Consider the following 24008-nt stretch of genomic DNA (forward strand, 5'->3'; position numbering starts at 1 on the left):
TATATATACAGTATATATATATATATATATATATATATATACAGTATATATAAACAAATTTGGAATGTCAGAAAAAAAAAAAATATACAAATTTGGAATGTCAGAAAAAAAAAAAACATGTTAAAAATAAATATAGTCTTACATCAAGACATTCTATGAAGTTTTGCTTTTTTGCCTCACTAGCTGTGCAAGTAGAATAACTTGGCCCAGTTAAAAGGCATCAGCAGGGTAAATTTTCCATCTTCATTTAGATGAGGAGATGTGAGATGAAATGAAATACATAGAAATGACTAATCTTTCCCCCTCTGCCACAGCACTGCCCAGACTAGAGAAGGGTCCTATTTTATATCATATGCTGTTATACTCGGACTTAAAGTCAACATGAAACAGCACCTGCAAACCGTTTTACTTTTATTTCAGAGTGAATCTATATATTCAAAAAGACTTATTATTTATTGAATTATGCAGAGTAAGAACAGAAATCGAGTCAGTGAATGAATCACTCATACTTTTCAATGAATCGGTTCACAAATTTGACTGAACTGATGTGTTCACTTGTATAGTATGTATGTATCCTTGTGTCTTTTGGCTCCAAGGTGATTTGGCTAACCTGTTCTTCCCTGTGCGCAGCGGCGGCCTTCACCCCCAGGGTCAGGGGTGGCTGGGGAGAGGGACGGGGCTAATATGGGCGGTTGGCGTCCTTTGGCCTCTTCAGCTGCACTTTGAGTCTCTTCATGCCGATCTGAAAGCCGTTCATGGACTGGATGGCAGCCTGAGCGCTGCCCGGGTTATCAAAGCTCACAAAGCCTGGAGAACGAAGGGAGAAAGATGGAGACAGAGAGAAGACGACAGGTTAGCACCAGATGGATGAGAAGGTAATGCGATGGACAGATGGACATTAGATGGGATTGAGGGAAGGGGAGAAATGAGGCCAGAAATGATTTTATGACAAAGAATGAGGTGAGCGTGAAATGAATGAAGGAGCAAAGGGTATCAAACAAGTTTACTTAAGTCATTGTGACACATTTTTACCACGTTTAACATTGAACATATATGCACAAAGTCCATCAATACAGTACAACAGCCTACATATTATACACAATAATCAGAAGCACAGAGAACATGCAAAATCTAATACACAATATCCAGTCGCTCCTAGCATTAGCAAGAGTTAGCCAGATCTTCTGTTTAATGACATGCAGAGTACAGAAAATAATTAACCTGCTAATGTTCAGATAGTGTAATGTCTCGTAAAATTGAAATGAAAATTTGTATTTCTGCTATGCGAGCAGCCACACTGGGAAGTACAAATAGTGACACTACTAACTTAACTACACTTTCAGTGAGTGAAAATGGCTTAGTTGGTTACATTTTTTGTCAAAATCTTTTGAAATAGTTTTTCCAGTTATAAGCTGTTTTTCAAAATGTCGATCTGGTGTACAAAAGTTAAAAAAATAAGTTTTTTTTTGTTGAAACAACTGTTTCTCAGTTCTTCTCAATCTTCTCAGTTGTGTACATTAGGATTTTTTCCCTCCTAAACTTCTGGAAAAGCTGTTTGTGATGAGCTTTGATTCATCATGTGTCTTTCTCATCACCACTTGTTTTTGGTGGCTGTCAGTGTATTTCAATGCTACAAAACAGATATTAGTACTTAAATAGGTTGGTATAATAACATTTTTATCAGTTAATGAAATACGTTTTTTTTTTTTTACTGTAAATTTAAGTCTGTAAATCCTAAAATGCTGAAACCATATCTTTTACAGTAAAGTTTTGGCAACCACAGCTGCCGGTATTTTACCGTAAATGTTACTGATTTTTCTTTACAGTGTGTGTGCAAGATGAATCGCTAATATTTTTGGTTCGTGGAAAACTTTTCGAAGTGTGCTAGTATTTAGATAGAGTTAAAGCTAACAAACATGGACTAAAAGCCATAAAACTGTCATTTAAATTTTATGGGGTCTAAGAAATATTGCCCATTTAAGTAAAGTTTATGTTTGTTTGTAATTTGTAGTGTAGCTACTTCATTAAAAAGGTAGCTTGAATTACAACAAAAATGCATTATTTATTTTTGTTTACGATTTATATATTTGTAGTTATATATTTTTTTCTGGTAAGCAAAGTGTATGGTGTAAATCATCTTCAACTTGTTATTGAAGTCTTAGCAATGACAGCAAAATTCTGTTCAGTTAACACGAACATTTCAACGCAAATTATTTGCTCTCATTTTCTCATCTACTTTCTCACTCTCAGTTGTTCTGTCTTGAGGTATTGTGAACATTTCAGCTGGCTCAGCATTTCAAATCATCACGTCTGAGACTGTGAAACACCTCCTGCTAACTGCGTTTATATTAAGTTGAAATCGAACAGCGTTGTGTTTGTTCATGCATGGGATGCCTCTGATAAGTCAAGGAGCCAGTGAAGCTGCAGATAGCACTAATTAAAATATAGAGGTTCACATTAGTCACGAGCGGGACACGCGAACATGCTTCTGCGGTTTCCCCCTACAGCCTCATGTCCCGCGCTGATTAAGGACATAAAGATGCTACTCTACAGTACATCCTCTTCTTTTTTTCCCTTTAATTTTCCATTCATTCTTTTTTTCTGTCTTAAGCCAGGTGAACACTGTGTAATTTTTTTCTGTCCTCTTTGATTGGTGCTTCTTAGACTGTACAATGAAACGACATTTTAGGTGTAAAATATACATATTATCTACGACTTTGACCGTGTCACCAGTCCAGCTTTGTTCTGACATTGCCATTTTCACACAAAACCGAATTAATAACATAAATCCAAAACGAAAAACCCCAAACAACTTGCTAAGTGTGAACTTTTTAATAGTCTGATTACAATGATAACATATCATCATAAGATATTTATGTGGAATATGTTGTATACAAGTGGTTCTTCATAGTTTCCGTCAAAATTTCAGACACTGGAAGAACTTCAGAAGTTACGATTCATCGTAAAAGAATTTATCGCTCATTGGTGAGCATGTCATACTAAGTGATCTAAAACTCAATTTAGCCCTACCATCCCTAAAACGGGCGAAATTGGAGCAAAAACCACACAGTGCGCACCCGGCTTCAAACGAAAGCTTCGCTGTGGTAGAGAAATGAGGTAAAAATGTTAATAGTGTGAGTAGGAATGAGAATAATCTTCACAGGTGTCTTATCATTTTTACCCACCAAAGCATTTACTTTGGTTTGTCGCCCGATCCACAAACACTTTGGAGGAGATGACATTACCGAAAGGCAGGAACATCTGCATCAGCTCGCCGTCCCCAAACTCCTGAGGGAGGTGATAAATAAACAGGTTACAGCCCTCCGGCCCTGGAGACAGAGAAAGAGAGAGAAAGACAAGGAGGATTGTGGGATACAGAGGATTAGAGAGGCGGTTAGACAGGTAGCACAGAAAGAATAGGTGCAAATGAGAGGAATAAAGAGAGATGCAGGTTCAAACAAAGAGACAAATGGTGAAATTAGACTCGGCTTGCCAAAGTAGAAGCTATAAAAACAGTTTCTCTTTATTGAGCAGTTGCCCTGGCATCTGAAATAGCAATTCTCTCCTTAAGTTGTATAGATGAAATAACCGTACAAACAAATACTCGGTGGTGACACCTCCAGGTTCTTCAGGCACTCCTGAAAAGAGTTGTTTTAGATTAGCTCTTCCTTCAAACTGAGTGTAAAATGACAGAAAAGCACTGTATAGGCGAAACTCTTTTACAATTCTTAACATTTGTATATGGAGAAAGGACGAACTGCTTGATCAAAATGATTAGTTCACGGATCATCGTCATTATGATCTCCTCTGCTGACCTTGAGCTTTTTCATCGAATCACAGCACTTACTCTGATTGCAAAGTTTGTTTTTAATTTCTTGGGACAAATCTAAAGCCCATCATAACACCACAGACCACAATCCAAAGGGAATGACTGCAGCATATACTGGCTGTGCAAAGATATATGATTGAAAAACTAGCAATGCTAATAAAACATCATTGGTGTTGTATTTATTTTGTATAAAGTTTGTAGTACATTATTATATTTTTATTAGTGCTGTCAAACGATTAAATCGCATCCAAAATAAAAGTTTTTGTTTACATAATATATGCGTGTGTACTGTGTATATTTATTATGTTTATATAAATACACACACATGCATGTATATATTTAAGAAAAATATATGTTTTGTTTATATATAAAATATGTATATATATAATATGAATTATATATGAAAATAAATATATATACACATGTAAATATTTTTTAAATACATACATGTATGTTTGTGTATTTATATATACATAATAAATATACACAGTACACATATATATAAACAAAAACTAATTTTAGATGCGATTAATCGTGATTAATCATTTGACAGCACTCATTTTTATATGCATAATTTCTTGTTTTAGAATCAACAAATATATGGTGAACAAAGCTAAGCTGGTTTTGTCCGTTGTCTCAAAAAGAACCCGTGTACATCGGTTTCTAATAACTTTAATTAACATTCTATAATGCATAACAGATCATGAGAACCACAGACATGAAACTCTCTTTATATCTGCACTCCTCAATTGACAAATCGTGCACATGGGTTCCTGTCATCTGCATAGCAGTCTTCCTTTTTGTAAAGTAAGAGTACAGATCGTGACTCTGTATGATGGTTTATTGGTAATATTTCTTTATAGTTTATAATCGCAGCCACTGGAGGGAGACGAAACCACAATCTTGTGTTTAATGTTTTACAAAGTCAGCCAAAAACACCAAATCTTAAAGGATCATTCTAGGTTATTTCCTTAATGTCTGTTGATCTCTGACAGGCCATCATTCACCAGAGACAATCATTTTAACTCGTCCTGTTAGGGTTTGTTGAACTCTTTACTGCTAGGATTTCATTATGTCTACTTAGTATCAAATCCAAAGTATTGTCTAGGGCAATCAAGGAAAATACAATAAAACAGTAATGTTGTGAAATATTATCACAGTTTAAAATAACAGTTTTCTATTTTAATATATTTTAAAAATGTAATTTATTCCTGTGTTGCAAAGCAGAATTTTCAGAAATCATTCTAATATGTTGATTTGCTGCTTAAGAAACATTTATTATTATCATCAGTGTTGTTATTATCAATGAAAATAGTTCCTGCAGAATATTTGTATGAAAACGGTGATACTTTTTTTATTTTACTTTGAACAGTTCAAAAGAACAGAAACAGAAATCTTTTGTAACATAATAAATGTCTTTACTGTCACTTTTGATTAATTTAATGCGTCCTTTCAGAATCTTACTGACCATTAACTTTTGAGCTGCATACAGCACAATCGATGTATAAAATCTCACTTTAATAGGACATCAATGAAAAGACAATTACGGAAAATGTCACAGAGAGTGACCATGTTGAATCCTTCACTCTTACAGGTGACATATCTGACAGATTCACCTTCTCTCTGTTGCTGAGGGATGATGGGAGGTGGCTGGGGAAAGGCCTGGCTGATCTGTCCATATGCAGCGGGGAAGGCTGCTGAGACACACACACACACACACACACACACGCCAATGTGTCAAATAACACACACACACACACACACTTCACACCTCTTATTCCAGCACTGGTAGACACAGCGCATGCACTTTTTATTAACTGGGAAGCAGGAAAATCACAAACAGCCTCCTTTGAGTGACAGACCTGCATATTGTTGGACTCCAGCGTAGGCCTGCTGTAGGGGGTCTGCTGCAGTGGGACTCTGAGCTGCGGAAAGAGAGACGAGAGCGTTATAGACACAGTCGGGGTCACTGAGTGCGCTTGAGTGTGTTCAGGGAGAGCTGTGCACCGAGAATGATCTTACCTCACTTCCCTCCCCCTCACCGTTCACCCCCAAACAATTAAGCCGTGGGACTCGCACGGGGCCCTGCCAAGCTTTCCCACTGCCCGAGTGTTGGAAAGACAGCCGGAGAGTGTACAGAGAACAATATAGATCTACAGCTCTACACGGCACATCAATCAGCTGAGAGCTTTCACAGTAATAAAGGCAATTCAGGCCCGGCCCGCAACGCTCCTGTTCTACGCACTGATACACATTCTCACAGCCTGCTAACTTAACGCTGCTAAAACACTAACACGGTAAATACGGCAGCATCCACGCTCAGGATTGTGTGCTTGGGGCTCATTTGATGGACTTGTGAGTAACATTACACTTAAAAGCAGGGGGAATTAAGCCAAAAATGAACTATGTCGTTCCAAATCTGTATGAACATAAAAGAAGATGAAGATGGCCTAGATTTTCAGTGAATTACACTGAAAATTACGCTGGCTCTCTGGAATACTTGTTTCTGATTGGTCAGTCACAGCATTCAGGCGTCAGATATTTCCTAACATTTGTTGCCATCCATGGCAATGCAAAATATCAGACTGCTCACCTGGGTAACTGAAAGCATCATTTTAGTTATCGAAACGTATTGAACATGAAAACGGCCTCAGAGAACTTCAATATTAATATTTCTCTAATATTCTTGCAATGTTCGTCTTGTTATGCAGATTGTTTTGTAATTGAAATTGCATAAATATGCATAATATACATGTTATTATATTATTTTGTGTTTCGACATGAGGTTGAGTAAATGATGGTAAAATGTAATTTTTTGGTGAATTATCTCTTTAAAGGCACAACAGTTCAATGATAGTTGTTGGTATATATATATATATATAGGTAAATATTGCTGTTTATTATATGTATTGTAATATTAGTGAATATAAATAATATATAATATAATATAACAATAATAATTTTAATAATTTTACATTTTAACATTTATATGTCATACTTCATTTAGTGAAAAACAGTACGCAAAACATGCCTTAATTATTTTTACATTTTAATGCAATCAAGACTTTTATTGTATTTTAATTCTTAGATTTTCATTATTCATTTAATTAAAATGTTTTCTTCGTCTGCAAAAAAAAAAAATGTAATTTAGCATTTTAGAGCATATTTAAATATCAATAAATATTACATATAATCAAAATTATTGTTCATTATTTCAAAAACATGCCTTAATTATTTTTACATTTTAATGCAATCAAGACTTTTATTGTATTTTAATTCTTATATTTTCATTATTCATTTAATTAAAATGTTTTTTTCGTCTGCAAAAAAAAAAAAATTAATTTAGCATTTTAGAGCATATTTAAATATCAATAAATATTACATATAATCAAAATTATTGTTCATTATTTGTCAGATGAGAAGAAAATCTGAACTGAATTGACCCTTTTGATTGACAGGCGATCTGACCAATTATAACACTGAATATACCATTTTGTCCGACAAACAAACCAGGCAGGAGAGTAGATTAACGTTGGTGGACTTTAAACTTGAAAAATGGTGTGTTTTGGTTGAAACAAAATACCTTCTGATATTCATTCATGTTTATTTTGAGGAAGAGATGATCAGTTCACTTGCCGCTTAAACTGAGGTGCTACAGTGATCTGTCACGACACATTAAAGAGCCACAAAACGGCATTTATTGTTTGAATTTCTTAAAAAATGACAAAATTTGAAAGCTGAGACTTTGTTTCATACCAAAAGTAACCTGCTCTGTCTTGTCTGTCGGCGTGTTGTCAGTTTCCTCTTTGCTCCACAATGTATTTTTCACTGCGTGAGAACATGATGTGTGGTGTGAGAGCGACATGGCTTGTCAGACTTAGCAACAGTAACTAAGGGGGGGGCAGGTCTTTGCGAAGGGTCAATTGAACTGAATAATGGCAACATTGCCTTCTATAGAGCTGCTGATAACTGAATTGAATTTGTTTCATAATTGATGAACTTTGCAAAACTGACACTGTTATTGAACTGAACTGAATCAACACTAAAAATGAACTAAAACTAAAAACTTAATTTGTTTCATAAGTGATGAATTCTGCAACAATAACACTGTTATTTTCTCACTGTTAGTTTATTACTGTGAAGCTTCTTTGACACATTCTGTATTGTATAAAGCACTATATAAATAAATGTGACTTGTGTGTGTTGTTATATAATATTGCCTGTTCTTACTATTCAATGCTCCTATGTCCCTATATTTTTTTGCTGTATGAAACAGCATGAACAACATTGGGTCAGGGTGAGTAAATGAGGATACCATTTTTTGGTGAATTATCCCTTTAAAGGAAACACAGTTCACTGTTGGTTGTTGTGTAGCTTAATGGACAAAGTTGTGGGCTGCTAACCAAAAGCTTGTAGGATTGAACTCCGGAAGGCATAAGCATCACCATTGTGCCCTTGAGCGAGTCACTTTAAATGAAAGCGTCTTCCAAATACAATGCATGCACATAAAACTACAGCCACACTACAACAACAACATCACTCTACAAAGCTGACCACACCAAACAAACATGAAGAAACTACTCACATGTCTTTCACTCCCTCTGTCTACAGTATACCATATATACACACACACACCAGACACACACAGTAAAACAACACTGCATGACACTAACGTCTGAGGGAGTTCTATACCTTCTGAGAGAGACGACAGGAAGCAGCTTCCCTGAACACCAAAACAACTTCTCTGTGCCACGCCCAGGCCGCCCTTCTCCGAGTCTTCCCTAAACATCACTTCCTGCAAAACTGGGATACAGCCAGGAGACAGGCATTTGCTTTTTTTTTTTTTGTGGCACTGGACATGAATACCAATCCACAACACACACAGACTCGCACTGTGACAGCTACCAGCCGACCACTGGGCATATGCCCTTATAAACCATCTATGGCTCTTACCAAACAAGAATAAAAAACACTCTTATTTACTATGACTTAGTAAGGGGAAAAAAGCAAAAACGATAACCAAAAATAATTAAAAGACTTTGAAGTTGAAACCAATACAGTCTGGGAATGTCTGTGTGTGTGTGTGTGTGTGTGTGTGTGTATGTGTGTGTCTGTCTTTATATTTATTTTGAAAGATGAAGCTCGCGTTTATGGTAAGGGGCGTTACATTTCCGACGTTTTGCTTGCGGTGTTCGGCCAATCACAGTGCACTGGGTCAGCTGGCCAATCAGAGCAGACTGTGCTTGTCGGAAGGAGGGACTTTGTAGAAAACGAAGCGTTTGAGAGAGGCGGGGCATAGAGGACCTACAATAATGTACAGTATTTGAAAAATAATGTGTTTTTTGAACATTAAAGCATGTCAACATATTCTGTTACACCAAATACACAAAATAATGATCTTTAAAAAAGCATCATATGACCCCTTTAACATATAGACTTGAAAAGTACACTTCAGTGATTGTAAAAAATCAGACTGAAGCCAATAACCTTTACTGTTTCCATCAGGACCTCTGAGGATGGTGCACTCCTCAATGCTCCCGAAGGACTCAAAAAGGTGCCGCACGTCGTCCTCACATTGCTGCTTATTCAGCATGCCAACGAAGAGTTTTCTGTCTTCTGAAACAAACACAGAGAAGTTGTTACAGACTACACAGGGTAAAAAACAACATCTGTCGGATGTCTTGTGCTATTGCTCAATTCAATATATCCACACCTTTTCTATTTTTACTATATTTTACTGTATATGCTGTTTGCATCTTCCTCAGTGTTTGCAAAAATTTGAGCATTTTATTATTAAAGACGACTGAATCTTATAATAATACTCAAAATAAACAAGCATGAGGTGAGTACTGTAAAATGTCATCAAAAAGCAATTAAAAGTCACCATTACTAAAGTGCAACAGCACAGACAAACTTTTTAAAAGTCCCAAAATAAATAGAAGCTCTTCAAACACATTGGAACAATCCCACAATGCATGCTTTTTATCCACCTAATATACAATTTTCTGTGGCTAAATCCAGAAAAGCACTAAAAAAGCCTGTTGGTGCTACTGTATAATGAAATGAGTTCATGAGCGAGATATCTGTGGAGAACCTTTCGCCTAGTCGATTCTGCCACCTCAGGAGTCCTTGTTTATTGTTTGTGCTTTTCTTTATCGGATTATGTAGACATTATTGAATTACACATCAGCGTGAGGGGAACAAAAGCGGTATTGTTTCAGGGTTTTATTAGGCTGTAATTGCAATGTCAATGCTGCATGTTTTAAACTCAAGACGAGGCACAGAGTTAAAAAACAAGGCACATATTTATAGGGCACCGAGGGAATTGGACTGAATATGACAGTGTGTAAACATGCACACACATATTTATCTTTCTATCTAAATGGTGACCTACCCTAGACTTCTATTGTTTTTTTAATAAAGACTATAAATATAATATAGTTATAATTACAGACTTGCTTAAAACAATTGTGTGTAAATGGTTATAGAAAAATGTGCTTTAACTGAACGTTCTATTTGATCATGCTGGTGGGTTTGTATAGGTAAACTTAATAAAAGTGTATGTGTAATGTGTGTGTGTGTGTGTTTGTGTGTATGATGGATGATGCAGCAGAGATATTAATGAGCGCTACTGTGTAGGAGTATGTGTGTTCCTGTGTTTGTCCAGGCCTGCCGCTCACTAACATGCTCTGACAGGGTGTCCTTGCCCAGTCAACAAGACTAATCTCTAGTCCGGCCTCTCTCTGTGGGGAATGTTTACAAGTGAGGTGCGCATATGCGGAATAAGACGCACACAAGACACAGGTAACAGTAATGCCACTGAAGATAGCTTAAAATCAAACACCATGTCAAATGAAAGAGTGTTACGACAAACAATCTACAAGCTGCCTTTGATTTAAGGTAAATCAACAGCATAAAGTTAATAAAACAACAACAACAACAACAAAAAACATGTTATACATTTTATAAATGTAAATTTTGCACATTTTATAAATAAAATAAAAAATATAACAATACTTAGAGTGAATGTGAAGACAAATGATTTACAAGCTGTATATGATTTAAGGTAAATCAACTGTATAAAGGTAAAATAAATAAATAATATATTTTATAAATTTAAATTTAGTAAAATTACAATAAATTAAAAATGTGAATGTATAGATAGATGTAGAGATAGATAGAAAGATAGATAGATGTATATAACAATACAACAATAAATTTAAAGAAATTACATTTTTACAAATAGAAATGTCAAAATGAGAGGGAGTGACAAATGTTTACAAATGTCAAATTTTATAAATTAAAATGTTAGAAATAAAATACAAATACAACAATAATACTTTTTAAAAATAATTGACTTTTTTTTTTAAATAGAAATGTCAAATGAGAGAGAGTAATTGTGAAGACAAATGATCTAAAATCTGTATCTGCTTTAGGGTAAATCTACGTAATCAAAGCTAAAATAAACCATTTTTATACATTTTATAAAATTCTATTTGATACATTTTTGGATAAAATAAAAATACGACAATAATAAAAAATACATTTTAGAAAAGGGAGTGAATATGAAGACATGAACTACAAAATGAATTTGATTTAAGGTAAATCAAAATAAAATTAACAATTAAATAAAAATAAATAAATAAATAAAAACACATTCAGCCCTTGGACCATAAATAAATCCAGCAGTCTGATTCCCAAAATGTCTCAATAATTTATATGTAAATCACCTTAATATATATTTTAAAACTTAAAAATGACATTGTTCCAGGAACAGCATTCCAATCAACCAGCTGCTGTCCGCTGATTTCATGGCTTGAGGATTTTTTCAGGGTTTGGTTTAATGCCTCTGATTGGTCAACGGGAATGTTGTTCTATACGTGTAAATCACATTGTGCACATTTTCTGATAATGGTGGGACAGAAAAAGCTATTTTGTTTAGAACAACAAGTCTTTCGTTTAGTTGTCTCTAACCCATGTCTCCAACTGTTTCCTCTCATTCCCTCTGATATCCATCCTTATTTGTCTCTCATGACCAGCCCCCAGCTCCTTGTCTTCTTTCTAACTCTGCTTTAAGTCTCTTTCTGTCTTTGTGCCTCTCACTTCCTTTCCTTGTCTTTCCCACTTTGACCTTTAGATCTCTCTCTCCATCCCGGCGTTTCACTTTAAATGACTAGTGAATGGATCGGTTGGGGACGGCACATCAGTTTTGCCAGTGGAATCAGAGGGCTTTGCAGGGACATATATTGCGTTTTTACAGGGCTAACAGGGGGATAAATTCAACTGTCCATCACAACAAAGACAATTGATCTGTCAAGTGTGAGTAAAGGAAGACACTCTCAATTAGAGGAAGGACCGAACGTATGGCATGAAATGAAGGGAGACGCTGTGAAGGAGAGAGAGGTGCCTCCATGTCTGACTTGCTCTCTCTGTGGGTCCATCAATCTTGGTTATCTGAAAAATCTGACCCAAAAAGGGGGGAAAGACGAGCTATCGCTCACCAAACTACTTCCACTTTGTCTGTAAGTGACACACAGACACACACATGCAAAGTCATGGAAACTCAGTCTCACTCCCATGAACACAAACACACAAACTTAATATTATATCATTTCTGTCAGGACCACTATCGTCAAAGATGATTGACAATTAGCATACATTTTGATTGGCGGTATGGTTCCATTCTGGGCAAGAACTCCCTGCGCATCCTTATGTTCTTATGATGTCACAGGCAAAAGAGTTTCTTCATAAGAGAACTTACTAATATGCCACATGAGAACATGTTTAAGTTTTTATTAAGTCATAGGTGAACCTTCTTAAGTTCTTATGATGTCAACAAGGGACCTTTTAAAGTTCTTAGGAAGTCATAGGAGAACCTTTTGATGTTCATTTTTATGTTCTCCATAAACAATAATGTTCTGGTGCTTCAAAGCATCTGGCTTCATTTTTTTTCAGTTTTCTATGCTATCTAGAACCACTAAACTGATATTAAGAAAATAAATAAATAAATATATTCTATTAATAAAATATTCTATTTAAAATATTATTCCATGTGATGATTTTTTTTTATATATATACCCATAATCATAAATAAATTAGCTTGTTTCTGCCACAGGATAAAAAATGAAAAATGGTAATTGCTACTTTTTATATCACAACTCTGACACTTCTCTCACAAAGGTTATATCTCAAAATTCTCTTTTTTTCTCACAATTTTGAGAAAAAAATAGAGAGACATATAAAGTCATAATTGCGAGATATAAACTCGCTATTGCAAGAAAAAAGTAAGAATTCTCAATCATGAGATAAAACGTCACAATTACCTTTTTTTTTTATTCTGTGGAGGAAATAAAAACAGAATTGCGTCATGTAAAACTCAGAATTCTGAGAAAAAATGTCAGAATCACAAGTTGTACATTTAGAATTGTGAGAAGAAATTCAAATCTGAACTGTGAGAGAAATACCATGGCAGAAATAAGCTTCCATAGATAATCAAAATAAACAAATAACCAAATTAATATTTAAAAGAGATTTCTAATAATTGAAAATTCATATCTTATTAAAATTCAGTTTAACAATGGTAATTCTTCTCTCCATGAATTTGTATTTCCCGTCACACCACTTGAAATAATTCATTTTAAACGACATAATGAAAAGGAAGTGACTTCATTTGAGTCTTGAGAAGCCATAAATACAATACTAACACTAAACATAATAAAACATCTGTTTTCCAATTTACACTGTTAGTCTTAAATTTACCATAAAACTAAATTTTTACTCTTTCATACAACAGTATAATGTCCATACAAAAACTAAAAACACTAAAACTTAAAAAAACGTAGCTCTCCTAGCACCTCAGTGGAGGGTAATAATCAGAGTGACCGTCACTTATGTAAGGCGTGTGAGGGCCGGCCCAAGATCCTCTGGGGCCCTGTATGACTGTCGGGTCTCATCGAGGTGCGTCATTATATATGACACTTAAGAAGGGGACATCTACCGGTAATGGTGACACTGATTTAGAATACAAGTACAACAGTACCATACAAAAACTAAAACCACTAAAACTTAAACGTACTAAAACGTAGCTCTCCTAGCACCTCAGTGGAGGGTAATAATCAGAGTGACCGTCACTTATGTAAGGCGTGTGAGGGCCGGCCCAAGATCCTCTGGGGCCCTGTATGACTGTCGGGTCTCATCGAGGTGCGTCATTATATATGACACTTAAGAAGGGGACATCTACCGGTAATGGTGACACTGATTTAGAGTGACAGGAAGGTGGGGGGAGAAATAGGAAGGGAAGAAGAAAAAAGAGAAGTGGAAATCTACCTCCCCTGCTCTCACTGTCAGCTGGCTTCACCTGGATTGGCCTGTTCATCTGTGCAACAGAGAGAGAAGAACGAGGGAGGGGAAAAGACAGGACAGACAGAAAGGAGGAGGAAAAAGGCAAGAAAAGACATTAGATTTGTAGCTGAGAACAAAAACTATTCAAGTGAAGTGTTCACAATTGCAGTTAGTATCAATACGGTTGTATATGAGCCATTCCAGTACCATTTGTGTCCATACGTTTGATGAAATGTCCACAAAAAAAGCTGCTTGTAAGTATTTTGTGAGCTTAAATGTGTTCATTCAAAATTATGGAATTATTTTTTTCAAAGCATTATTTCATGTGATAGATTGAAATTCTTTAAAAATTACAAAAAGATTAAGCTTACTGTACGTAATTCAGAATGAATCATAAACTTAAATATTTACGAAAAATCTATTATTTCCTGTCATTTTTACAAGCTCCATACAGTCATCAAAATTATTTAAAAAAATAAAGAATAATCTTAAATGTTTATTCAAAATGAATCATAATGATGATTTTACATGTGCAGTCATCAAATTGAATTATTCAAATTCAATGATCAGCTTATAAAATATTATTTTATGTGCTGATTTTTACATGCCCAGTCATCGTAATTAATGAAATTGAATGAATTTAAGCTTAAATATGTTTCATATCATTTCACATACCCATAGTCAAAATGTACAAAAAAAAAATCAAATTTATACTAAAATAGTTTTCTAATAATTAATGATTCATATATTTAAATTAGATTAATATTAACATTGATTTAAACAACAATACTTCTCTCCATGAATTTTGTCACTCCATTTGCCTCAAAATAATTCATTGACATAATGAAGAGGAAGTGACATCATTTGAGTTTTGAGGAGCCAAGTTCAAAGTTGGAAAGTTCTCATCTCATTTAATATTCATAAATTCATAAATTGTTGATCTTTCATGCTTGACACAATTTCTCAAGCATAACACATCCACCCTGGCACATGAAATAGGCAGACAAATTTGCTTACTTTTTTCCTGCTATTTATAGAAAAGTCTATTGAAAGCTTAAGTAAATAGAAAGCCATAACCTTACAACATAACCATAACAGGTGACCTCCAGCAGTGTTCCACCCCAACATAGAATATCTCAACACATGTAAACCTGGACCACAAAACCAGTCATAAGGGTCAATTTCTCAAAATTGTGATTTAAACACCATCTGAAAGCTGAATAAATAAGCTTTCCATGGTTTGTTAGGATAGGCCCAATATTTGGCCGAGATACAACTATTTGAAAATCTGGAATCTAAAGGTGCAAAAAAATCTAAATACTGAGACAATCGCCTTTAAAGTTGTCCAAATGAAGTTTTTAGCAATGCATATTGCTAATCAAAAATTAAGTTTTGAAATATTTACCGGAGGAAATTTACAAAATATCTTCATGGAATGTGATCTTTATTCTTTACTTAATATCCTAATGATTTTGGCATAAAATAAAAATCGATAATTTTGACCCATACAATGTTTTTTTGGCTATTGCTAAAAATATACCCCAGCGACTTAAGACTGGTTTTGTGGTCCAGGGTCACATATTATTTAGCTTGAGATGATGTGATGCAATGTATTAGCACGTAAAAATATTTTTTGTCTTATAGGATAATGCAGAAGAATATTGCATTTTTACAAAAAAAAAAAAAAAAAAGGAAAAGGCAAATGTTTCTTAGAATGACTAATTTACAGCTTTACAACAGAACAGAGTAAACATCAGACACACAAAGCAATTCAGAACGAAGTATTAAAAGAAACGCATGTCAGACAGAGCATGCTACACATTTGCATACATCTCTGTTTATGTGTGTGAGTGGCACTTGAATACAAATGTGTGTGTTTGTGTGTGTGTGAGGTCTCACTAAAAGACACTAAGCATCATAAAGTGTTTCGTTCTACTTCCTTCACTTGTGGCAGATTCCCGACTGACTCCGGCTCAATAATACATGTAAGCCATGGAATGGTCTGCGGCAATCAATTTTTAATAATGCCAATTGTCACGCTACCAGCAGGAAGGAGAATGGACCCGTACGCAGTGGAGGATCCTGGCATAGGCCATACAGACATTCACGGCCTCTGAGGAGGCACAGGGCACTGCCCCCCAAAATAAGACACAAACTCCACTTCTCTATCGCTCATTTACAGCAGTTTACTTGCGAAAATGAGTTGTGATGTAGCAGGTATGTTTTTCTACGTTACTTCTACACCCCCTCTCACTGTCTGCACCATAGAAACAAGAAAAAGTCTCTTCGGCTGATATAAGACAAAAATAGGGGAAGCATAATAGCAGTGTACAGTACAAGTCAAATTTATCAAATCAAATCAAGTCAAATGTTCCCTGGCTCCAGAAATATATCTCTTCTTATGACATTGCAATTTTATTTGGTTTAATAAAAAAGGTACATATCTTCTGCCTTGCCATGTGACCACAGATAATTATTTTATTTGTAGTTTAAGTACTTAATGTCTTTGCAACCTTGAATTATTTTTTTAGTTAATAATTACTAATTTCATTTTTAAATAAGGAATGCAATGTTTTATATTGGATGAAAATCATGAAAATACCATGCTGTTTTTGTTATTATTATTTTTTCAGTAAGCCGTTTTCATTATTCAACAGAAAAAGTGACATAAAAATGCAGTTAATGTTTTTCAATAAAATCTTACAATAGAGTAACTTCACCGCAAACATTATTGACTCCTTTATTGTATTTTCCCCTCATTTTTAATTCAATTTGGACAAAAGCATCTGCTAAATTAATAAACCCCCCCCCATTATTCTACATTATTAAATGCCAACATTCGGTAACAATAAACAGAAAAATAACTTAACTAAATATGATACAACAGTTTACAGTAATACAATGGCAATAATAAACTACTACATATGTTTTAATTAGGGATGCACCGATACCGATACTGGTATCGGTATCGGGCCCGATACCGAGCTCCTGTACTCGTACTCGTACTCGTTAAAATGCCCCGATACCAAATGCCGATACTACACAGCATGTGATAAGTGCCATATTCATATTAGAGATTAAGGATGTCTATGAAGTATATGTATGCAATGAATATAATGTTAAATATTCAGTATTGACTGTATTGCTGATGTGCGCGAGTTGATAAGCAAAGCACGCTGAGTGGATTGAGCGCGCGGCGGCGCAGATGCGCGAGCTTGTCGAGTGAATATACCTTTCTCACAGACATCACTGGAAAGTTTGTAGTTCGGTAACTGTGATAATGTGAGAAATGTTGAAGGTGTCTGAATAAATTGGTTTGACTGTATCTATTTGATAAATAAAGTTAACCAACTAACATTATACATACTCTTTTGGTTTCTGTACCCAATATTAAAAAAATTTACAAATGCAATAAAAAAATTGGTATCGGTACTCGGTATCGGCAAGTACCAAAAATAAAAGTATCAGTATCGGGCGAGTACTGGAAAAAGTGGTATCGGTGCATCCCTAGTTTTAATGTTTCATAAAATAATGTTTTATTGAAAACTTACACTACTGTTCAAAAGTTTGGGGTCAGTAAGTTTTTTAACGTTTTAGAAAGAAGTCTCTTATGCTCACCAAGTCTGCATTTGATCAAAAATACAGTAAAAACAGTAACATTTTGAAATATCATTACCATTTAAAAGAACAGTTTTCTATTTGAATATATTTTAAAATGTCATTTATTCTTGTGATGGCAAAGCTGAATTTTCAGCATCAGTACTCCAGTCCATTCTAATATGCTGATTTGCATATTAGAAACATTTATTATCATCAATAACTGTGCTGTGCTGCTCGATATTTTTGTGGAAAAAGTGATGCATTTTTTTAGGATTCGTTGTTGAATAGAAAGTTCAAAAGAACAGCATTTAATTAAAACAGAAATCTTTTGTAACATCATTTATGTCTTTATTGTCACTTTTGATCAATTTAATGTGGTCTTGCTGAAAAGAAGTATTTTTTTTTAAACTTACCCTAAACTTCTGTATAAATACAAGATATGAAGGAGAATGGATGAGAAAAAGAAAGTATGGAGTTATAACAAACCTTGGAAAGAGACTATAAAAGTTTGCATGTGCATTTCTGTGCTCGTCCTTGCTTATGCATAATAATGATGATAAACTAATTAAATACCCTGCAATGGCAATAAACTGCCAATCATGTTTATTAAAGTCATCTTCCAACTGCATATTTTACTGGTCTCAATGACTCATTTGCGACAGAAAAATACCCACAGTGCACCTGGTTAGCTAGCGCACCTGTGGCGTCCTGGCTCTGGTCCAGACCAACAGCTCTCGGGGTTCTCACTTCATAAAGTTCACTTCTTTTTCAGACCTGATCACTCACTCCTTATTTTTCTCCATCCCCAGCATCCTCCTCTTTTATTGGCAGTAAAGCCCAGCTAATGTTTTTAATGTGTTTTGATGCATTATTTATTTTACCATGGCTGCTGATAGCGAGGGCGGGGGGAATAGTGAAAAGAGAGAGAGAGCGATGGAGAAAGAGAGGTAGATCTGGACATAGATCGGGGAGCAGAGCAAGGTCACAGCCACACACACACACACACACACACACTCTGTCTCGGTATTCCAGCAGGCCTCTACTCACATATATTTTCATGTTTCTCTCCCAATGGCATAAATAGACTCTGCTATGTGTGCTAATTGTGTTCCCCGAACCAGAATCTCACCCACGAGAGGGACACACTCGTACAAGAGCATTTCTCTCTCTCTCTCTCTCATACACACACACACACAGCACTTTATGCATCCCGACTGCGGGACATGCATGAAATGCACTCACATTCCCAGGTTGATTTTGACAGGGATGTGCTGAATGAGATTTTTGCACACTCACAAAAATCTGCTCGTAAGTGCCTTGTGAGCTTAAATTACAAAGTAATTAAGAATTTATTCTATAAAAAAACTATTTCATGTGATGATTTTACATGCCATTGCGGGCACTGAAATTCTTTTAAAAATGAAAGTAGTAAAAAAAAAAAAAAACCTTAATGTTAATTGAAAATTAACTATTCTATTAAAATTATAATTTTTTTCTTTTAAATATTATTTAAATTTTATTAACAATGATTTTAAATGCCTTAAATTTTAAAATTCTTGTATAAATAAAAAACTATAAAAAAGATGTTAATTCAAAATTAATCATAATTAATCATAGATTTGATTAAATATTATTATACTATTATTAATGTGATGATTTTAAATAACCATAGTCATAAACAAATGTTTAGAAATAAAAACTTAAATATGGCAATTCAAAATGAATGAAACATATTCAAATATTTATATTTTTTATTAAATATGATTAAAATTATTATTATTAATGCGAGATGATTTTTATATACAAATACAGTCACTGAAATTCTTAAATAAATTTAAAAAGCTTAAATATGTTTCAATTAATTCAAAATGAATCAAACTTACTATATTAACATTTTTAAAAAAAAATTTCTATTCAATATTATAAAAAATATTGTTAATATGTGTGATTTTTTTAAATACTGATAGAGTCATCGAAATTCTTTTAAAAATGTAAAAAATAAATAAAAAATACTACCAAACACACATTCCCATGAACCCCCAAATAATCGAATTTCTATTAAAACCATCTTTCTAAAACTATTTAGATTAATATTTAGAGAGCACTTCTCTCTCTCTCTCTCTCTCTCACACACTTACAGCCTTTATGCATCCCGACAGGAGGACATGCATGAAACGCACTTACATTCCCAGGGTGAATCTAACAAGTACATGTGGAATGAGATCTAGTGCACACTCAGTACGCATGTTAAAACCAAACGTGATGGCATGTCATAAAACTGAGCTGAATGAAACATAATGTGGCATTTGGAGACATTTGTCATTGTGCTGCGCCATAGGTTTCCACATTACTTCCAAACTGTGATTTCAGAGGCCCCTAGAGGACTTTCATTCGCCACCTCTAGATGGCAGCATTGAGCAGGTCAATCTTTGGCCTCCCTGAGCTCCACATCACATTCTGAGAGGGCAAACCTTTTACACAAAGGCAGAAAAGGCCTCCTGCACACAAACGCAAACGCAGGCAAAAACAAGCCCCTCACATATGCACAAAATCACCCATAATTCCACAAAATTACCCTGCTTTATAAATATAGTACCACACAAACACATTTTTCTCTCTCTGTATCTCACAGGCACACCCTCACCTCACCAGAAACCTTCTGTCTCCATCTGTACAGGCCCCGCCGTCCGTGTCTCCGCCACTGAGCCACAGCATGACATGGCCTTATGGTGATGTAATTCTCTGGCATGCTGGCACACACACAAAGACACACACAAGCCGGGCTAAACAGCCACAGAAACATACGTGTGGGTGTCACGTCTGCACTGAGGGAGTGTCTTCCACCACGGGGTTCTTTTTTCCTCCTGTTAGCCCATTCTAAAGCACTCCAAAAAGCCACGATGAGCTGTTACACACCACCCTGCATGTCTAATTCTGCGTAATATCACTGCTTCTGATCCACAAATGCGTATACAGTAAAACAGACACTCTCTGTATGATCTAGAATACTAAAGTATAAGCATATTTTGGATTTGAACCTGTAATGTTATGGTTAGCACCACTTAGCTTTGAGCCTTTGGAACAACATTAATAAATGATGACAGAATGCCATTTTTTAGTTGAACTATCGCTTTAAGGCTAGTGTTGATGAAGCTTGTAACTGATCCTACACTAAGTAACTGGTAAGTGAGGTCAAAATAGCAAAACCAACTTTGGTTACGTAAAATATCCCATCTGACACTTCCTTGCTCTGTTTTGATAAATGGAAAGCACGCAATGAATAATCTATCACTTTTTCCTCTGCTCTCGCGGAGAAAAATAAGTATGATGAATATCACAGCCTTTATATTCAAATAAAAATGGCTGGGCTGTCTGTAAAATACTGTTACAGTGAGCTTTAAAAAAGTCTGGCTTTGAATTGCAGTCACGTAGCAAGAGCAGGGAGCAAACTTTCTACAAACTACGGCAGAAAAAAATTCAAAGTTCATTCTCACAGTAGGAACAATAATCTTCCTTTCATTTCCCCACAAAGGGATGAGCGTGCTCTTTCAGGGTTTGTGGAGGAGGAGGTAATTCTTGAAAGATGAGCTACCCTGCCTTTGTTGTGCCGGGCTCAGATTGCATTGAGAGTCATTCAAGACACGAGAGCCAGCAAACAAATACTAAATAAAAACATAAAGATAAATTATAAATCTACAGTCTTGTGTTTGCCTGACCGACAAACAAACAGAGAGTAGACTGCAGAGTAGCAGAGCTCTCTAACAAAAGAAGATATTTTGAAGAATGTGGGTCACCAAACGGTTTCTGGTAGCCAATGACTTCCAAAGCAGGGGGAAAATACTATGGAATAATACTATAATGACGAAAATCTTCATTTTTGGGGTAAACTATCCCTTTAAGTTGCTTTGGATAGAAGCATTAAATGCCTGTTAAATGAATAAGTGTAAATGTAAAATAAACCAAAAGTTTTACGATTTTCAGACATGTGAATATGATAAAGACATTTTGAGAGAGATTTTGAGACTTTTTACATTTTATGACATTAAAATCAAGTTCTGATGATATTCTGTAATATATACATATACATTAACATATATTTACATATGACATAAATTACATAAATATACATAAAAATATTGTACAGAAATATATATGGCATATTTTTATGTTACACATATACAGTATGTAAGTTATGATATCCTGTAAAAAAATGCGCGTGTGTGTGTGTGTGTATATATATATATATAATTACAGAGAATGTCACAAATAATTGTTCAGAAATATTTCATTTTTTATATTAAACATTATGTGTATATATAGCAAAACCATCTTTACATAGCGCATAAGTGCAGCTTTAAACACCCTTAACACACAATTTAAAGGATTATTGTGCGTCATGCATCTTTAATGAGGAAAGTAATCTGGTGGGAACATGCACGGCGACCCAGCGACCTCCACTCAAGCACAATTTCCACTTGGCGCTCTTAAAATCTTACTTCCTGCTTCTGCATTTTAAGGTTCCAGGAAGCTCTCCTCCCCATTCAGCATAGCCTTATTTTACCCAGAGCACTAGGGGCATCTGCTCAAATTTGGATTTCACTGAATTATTAAACCACCACAGTGCCTATAACTCACACTCATTTTCTTTCCCTCTCTCTCACTGCAGCATGTCCTGAGGTAAGTCTTTAAAGTGCTGGAGTCCCGTGGCTCCTTGTAACCTTCCCAAACGACACGGATGGCTGCCTCTTTAAACCCCTGCCACCGTCCTCCTCCTCTCCCGGCGCCCGGGACGCCCGTAAAAAAAAAAAACCCTGCGCGTTTTACACCTCCCGCAAAAGTGCTTTGCACCTCGAGAGCTTCCGAAGGGTTTCATTTAATGATCCAGGAGTGTAAAATATCGCATGGCTTTGGAGGCACGTCTATAAATTGTGTCAAATGAAAATGAGACAACTTTACCAGAGGGGTGGGGGGGACAGAAAGTGCTCTTTCAGGACCCGACCCGGTGTGACTTCAATCTGCACAGAAACTCTGCCATAACAGGTGCATTCGGAAGCACCTGGCTAATTAAGTAGCAATGTGATTTGTGCACTTTATTGTGAAAATGACTACTAGGAACTTAAATGTAATGTCACGCAATGAAAGACATCAGCTAATCGTACCCATAAAGACATGAATCTGCCATCTGCCTTTGAAATATTGACATTCAAGGTTTTTTCCCCTAATCTTCTTAGTTCTGTTTTATCAGTGCATTTCTTGTCGGTCTCTGCATTAATTTTATTTCTTTCAGTTTGAATGTGATTAAAAATGACACAAAACAGCATTCACAACCCATTTAATTTCTGTAAAGTAACATATCACCGAATATAATGTAGGGTGGGATGTTATGCATCAAGATTTGGATCATGAAATGTGACATTACTGGATAGAGAAATAGTTCACCTAAAAACCCTAAACATTTGCCTAACATGTACTGACCCTCAGGCCAAGTGAGATATAGATGAGTTTGTTTCTTCATTAGAACAGATTTGGGGAAATTTAGCATTACATCACTTGCTAACCAATGGATCCTCTGAAGTGAATGGGTGCCGTCAGAATGAGAGTCCAAACAGCTGATAAAAACATCACAATAATCCACAAGTAATCCACACCACTCCAGTCCATCAGTTCAGGGGCATAGATTACGCGGGGGATGTATCCCCTCCACTTTTAATATCACGTAAATTCGTCCCCCGCATTTTTTCGGGCAAGTGTGTTCGCATAGAAGTTTTCAAGAGCCGGTGTGAATAAATATAGATTTAAATTCAAAGAGACAGGATAGTCTGTGCATGATCTGATGTTTTATTCGGACCCAGATTAAGGCGAGATGAACATCTCGGAGCGCTAAACATTCCGTGCAGTGTATGTTTCATTCATACTCGAAGCCAGAGGGCGCTCTCGCGCAGAAAGTCGAATGAGGAAATTCCTAATATGGACAAAAGAGTTGTTTTTAGCGTTGAAAACAGTTGTTTTCAGAAAAACAGAAACGTTTGGAAACAGCTTTTGCTGTACTTTGGATCAAATAAATGCAGATGAAGAAACAAACTCCTCTACATCTTGGATGGCCTGAGAGGGAGCAAACGGTTCCTTTAATATTACTTACCCCAGCCTTGGTTGCAATTGCAGAAAAGTTTATGAAAACCTTTTTTTTTTTTTTTTTTTTTTAAAAATGGACTTTGTCCTGTACTTTTGAAGGGGGGTA

At 35.5% G+C, this 24008-nt stretch overlaps 1 protein-coding gene across 1 annotated transcript in view; it reads right to left on the reverse strand.

Annotated features, from left to right (window-relative positions):
* The window catches only part of LOC107754641 (CUGBP Elav-like family member 4), a 90497-nt gene that overhangs the window by 1803 nt on the left and 64686 nt on the right, over positions 1–24008 (reverse strand). Inside the window, exons 3-9 of the mRNA XM_016571180.1 lie at positions 14156–14204; positions 9317–9445; positions 8522–8632; positions 5692–5754; positions 5446–5526; positions 3186–3329; positions 611–807 (exon numbers count right to left, since the gene is read on the reverse strand). Coding sequence (XP_016426666.1) covers positions 680–807; positions 3186–3329; positions 5446–5526; positions 5692–5754; positions 8522–8632; positions 9317–9445; positions 14156–14204 — 705 coding nt within the window. The 3' untranslated portion in view covers positions 611–679. The remainder of the gene's footprint in view (positions 1–610; positions 808–3185; positions 3330–5445; positions 5527–5691; positions 5755–8521; positions 8633–9316; positions 9446–14155; positions 14205–24008) is intronic.

This window comes from Sinocyclocheilus rhinocerous, unplaced genomic scaffold (genome assembly GCF_001515625.1).
Source record: "Sinocyclocheilus rhinocerous isolate Xijiao unplaced genomic scaffold, SAMN03320098_v1.1 scaffold1373, whole genome shotgun sequence".
Taxonomy (NCBI): domain Eukaryota; kingdom Metazoa; phylum Chordata; class Actinopteri; order Cypriniformes; family Cyprinidae; genus Sinocyclocheilus; species Sinocyclocheilus rhinocerous.